This window comes from Olea europaea, unplaced genomic scaffold (assembly GCF_002742605.1).
Source record: "Olea europaea var. sylvestris unplaced genomic scaffold, O_europaea_v1 scaffold2530, whole genome shotgun sequence".
NCBI lineage: Eukaryota > Viridiplantae > Streptophyta > Magnoliopsida > Lamiales > Oleaceae > Olea > Olea europaea.
Window position 1 is genome coordinate 60,477 of NW_019243560.1, and position 4,437 is coordinate 64,913.

A 4,437-nucleotide genomic window follows, 5' to 3' on the forward strand; every position below is an offset into this window, starting at 1 on the left:
AACGTGTTTGATCTGTTATTTTAGAAAATGCAGTTTTGAAAATAAGCCGTTTGGTATCCATTTTTTTCAAAATGAATTTTTCTCTTTTTTCTTTTCAACCACACATTTTTAATTAATATAATATTACACATATATCAAAAACTTCTCCTTATTTTTCAACTACACATTTTTCATCAATTTACTATTCAAAAATGCATTTTTACATAAAAATATCTCCCAAACGCCCTCTAAATTTATAATAAAAACAACGTTATATATATAGAATAATTTTATGGAACTAAATGTCATACAATAAATTTTCAAAATTTTAAACCAAACACGTTTTCTAATTTTTTGTTTTGAGATTTTTTTTTTTAAAATGACAAATCAAACGAGTTTTTACCAATATTGAATAGATCGTCAAAACAGAGACCTAAAATGAACTCAAATTGAAAATTGAAACATAAACCAAACAGACCTAAATCTTACGATGAAATTTGGATCTACAACTTGAATATTTTTTCTCTCCTCTATTCAATTCATTGTTGATGCTATTGGGGTGTCCAAATGAAAGATGTTAGTAAGACTAAAGTCTTACTAAAGTCAGGGAGAATATTTTATTTCAATTACTCCTAATTATTTATCCGACAAGAAGAATGATTTTTAAAACGCCACACTAGTTAACTAAAAGTTACATGGATCCCTTTCTATAAGTACTTTGTTCCTTTATTGCCGAAATAGTCCTAATGAAATGCCTAGTAGGATTCATATTATAAAATATGAGAAAATTAATATGCGTTTAATAATAACCTAGCTCAATCTTTATGATCCTTAATATATATGAACTCGAGATTGAGTATGGAAAAAATATTTATATCCCAACACTAGTTGGAACGACTATGAACAAAATACAATATGAGTACCATTCCTTTTAGTCATAAAATTTATAAATCCCTGTTTGGTTCCTATTCTTTTCTCATTAAAATGAAAAATATGATAGTTATTCATCATATCAAGTCACCAAATTTGAATTTATATTTCTTGTGTGGGGTCCGTAACGACTATATTTTTCATTCTCATTCTCCCAAAAATGAGAAACAAACGGGGGCTAATTTTAACATTATCTACCCCACCAGCCCACAAGTGATAATTTATTTGCTTATTTTTGTTCTCTTAATTCCAGTGGATATTCTGGGTAGGACCCTTCATTGGTGCAGCCATGGCAGCCTTGTACCACCAGTGTATTTTGAGAGCTAAAGCCTTTCGTTCATATAGAAGCAGCTCCCGTATTTAATCAGAAACTTCTTATTTTATGTGAATGAATAATGCTTATGTTCAAGCTTTCACCATCAAATTTACTCTTGAAAGTCAGGTGTAATGGAAGAATTAGTGTAGCAGATATGCTTCATTGTGTGATCTAAATTATTAATTAATCTTTCTAAGAGCTACATTTTGCTAATATTCTGTCTAGCTAATTTGTTTGTTTGCTGCAATATTATGTCCAAAATAGTTTTTATATAAAAAGTATTGAGCTTGAGTGTGATATAGTATACTTTGAATCTAGTGTCGAGAAACTGTACTTCAATTTAATTAAATTAAGTTATTTCACTTTAATTGAATATTAAATAAGGTAATCCTATGCAATTCCTAGAAATAAATGATGTGGTAGTCAAAAATTTCGAGCATCATGCGTGATTGTTAGTTGCTAACGTGGAACAAGTGTACATATTAGCCATATTCATAAGTTAAAATGAGGAATTGGACTGAATTATTGAATAAAATCAAATTAAAGTGTAATTACCCTTATTATATAAAAATTAAAAGTACAATCACGTGATTGATACAAATTTATTTTCTAGCACGGTAGGTTGATAAGTTTTTTTTCTTTTCAAAATCAATTGTCATAACTCATAAACCGTAAAAATAATGTTATGCATCACTGTTGAACAAGCTTTAAATTCCAAAGTTAATTTGCTTAAAAGGTTACTTAAAAGTAAATAAGCTTTAATTTATTGGTCAAAGTTAAAAATAGATAAATTACTTAAGCAAAATGTTAGAGTTATCTTAAAATAATTTCTTAACTTAAAGGTAAGAAAAAGTACATTTTAGAAACAAGTTAATACGAAGTCCAAGCATGAACATGCTTAGTCTTAGATTGAATAATTTTATACGATATGTTCACTATGTTGAGTTCAAACCAACAAAACTTACTTTAAATGAGAAAAAAGCACCGAGTACATAGACAACTAGACATTTAGGACCCACCTCACACCTAGTTGGAATGTCCAAAAAAGCCCATGTTTTTAGTTAATGTTTATATATTATTTATCAACTTTTCAATAATGTATATTTCTTTAATTTTTATTAAAATCTACTAAAAATCTGATTTTTAATAAAATCGAACAAGGACTAGATGTTAAATAATAAGTTCTGTAGTTCTTAACTTGTCGACCAATCCAAGTATATATCTCCAGTTGATATATACGAAGAACAAAATAAACTTTTATTCTCAGTAACTTAAAATTGTTCTGGAATAATATTGTTATAGCAACCAGCAATATAATAAGCAAAATTATTTGGAAAGAAAAAATGGATGTGAAATAACGTAAATGGATCCATCGAATGGACGTTAAGTGGTTGATGTTTTGGAAAGGATCGAGTAATCGTACTGTGGGTGTCTTTGTTCATGGAGACGTAGAAATAGTTATTCAAGATTCATTACGTGTTAACTGGCTATTATGGCCATGTGGGCGACTTCGGGTCTGAGGTTTATTTTTATTTTTTTTAATGGTTGTAAGTGACCTCACTTCCCTTCGCCAATGTATACGACCAGATTGATTGACTCATCAGTTCTTGTAATTTTGCTATGTTCGACCTGTCAAGTTTATCGTTGCTCATCATATTAAAGTTTAACGCATATATACACACTTTTAACATCTCAAAATTTGATGCATAGTACCTATTTCGTAAATTCATAATTACAATAAGAAAAATTAATTAATATACTATTTCCCTATTTCCCAATATCAAATCTTCTCCATTCTTTTCTTCCACATGAAAACCAAAAAAAAAAACAAAAACTCTCTTGTACCTAGTTTCCACTACTGCTTAATTGAAAACTCTCGACTGGTTTATGCTACATGTATATTATGGTGTCAATAATGTACAAGTTGTATAACATTATTGGAGGGTTAAATTTTTCTTTCAACCCTCCAATCATAGAATTCCACATATACATTATGGACACTATAGTGTACATGTAGAATTATCCATTACACATGCATTTTGCCCTTGAATCAAGAAGAGCAAATAAAACGTCTCAACTTTATTAGAAAATTCTTAATATTTTATAAAGATTACTTTGTATCATTAGATACAATTTTTGGTAGCATGAAATATTGTTTTTCGTAGATGATACTTTTGACACTCATAATTTAAGATAATCTTGTTTAAAATTAAAGCCAGATCTCATTCACAAGCCTTAAATAAAATAATCTAAAAAGCAATATTTCTTGAGAACCATCCAAGTCACTGTGTGCTTACTAATGAATGGCTGATAGTTGTCCACTTGTCTTCTCTCGATATTAGCATCTTTATGCTGTAAAATGTTCGAATTATGTCAATAATAAAGGTTGAACCCCAACCTTAAGGGCCTCCATCGCTCCGCCTTTAGAGTTTTATGAAGGAGATAAATCGCGGGATATGCCCCAACAGGCCAAGGAACAAGAGCTACATGTACACTGCGTCTACAAGGAGTTCAATTTCATGTTTCAAGAATCGAACCCCCACACTGCGGCTGCCAACAAGGCTTGAAATAACCTCACTCCTGTCCTTTGCACCACTAGACTATGCCCCGAAGGTCTGAATTATGTCAATAATAAAATATAATCTTGAATGGCAAATGATATTTGATTAACATAATTTTGGATACAAGAAATTTGAAAATACAAAATAAATAAAATGGCGGGTCAATGCAAAATCTCATTATTCCTACCCCGTGATAAATGGACACAAGAAAAATGATTAAAACCTATAGAATAAGAAGTGGGTGGTACAATTTGATAAATGAGTTGTACCATCATACTTGGACCTAAATGATTTTTTTGGTCTTGTTTAATTGTTGAACTAATTATGAAATATTACAGATTATAGGTCGAAAAGGAATAAATATGATTAAAGAAGATAGATATGCTATATATTTGTGCACCGTCGTGTTGAATTAACCATACTAGGAGTAGACATTTTATCCGCATCATTTGGATCAAAACAGAATCGAATCAAACTCCCGTTAAAAGTAAAAGAAAAAATAAAATATTTTGTTTTAGCTCTTGATCGGTTCCATACTACAGCTATGTTTGGCTTCAAATTTTCAAAAAAAATAAAAAAGAATCTCAAATTCATTTTCAACTACTCATTTGATGGGACTCAAAAATTTTATCAATTTTCCAATTACAATGT

General features: G+C 29.7%; 1 protein-coding gene across 1 annotated transcript in view; it reads left to right on the forward strand.

Annotated features, from left to right (window-relative positions):
- Positions 1–2,745, forward strand: part of LOC111382591 (aquaporin PIP2-5-like) — a 6,422-nt gene extending 3,677 nt beyond the window's left edge. The window contains exons 2-3 of the mRNA XM_023006611.1: positions 1,163–1,265; positions 2,633–2,745. Of these exons, the coding sequence (XP_022862379.1) occupies positions 1,163–1,265; positions 2,633–2,745 (216 nt within the window). The remainder of the gene's footprint in view (positions 1–1,162; positions 1,266–2,632) is intronic.
- The last annotated feature ends 1,692 nt before the right edge of the window (positions 2,746–4,437 follow it).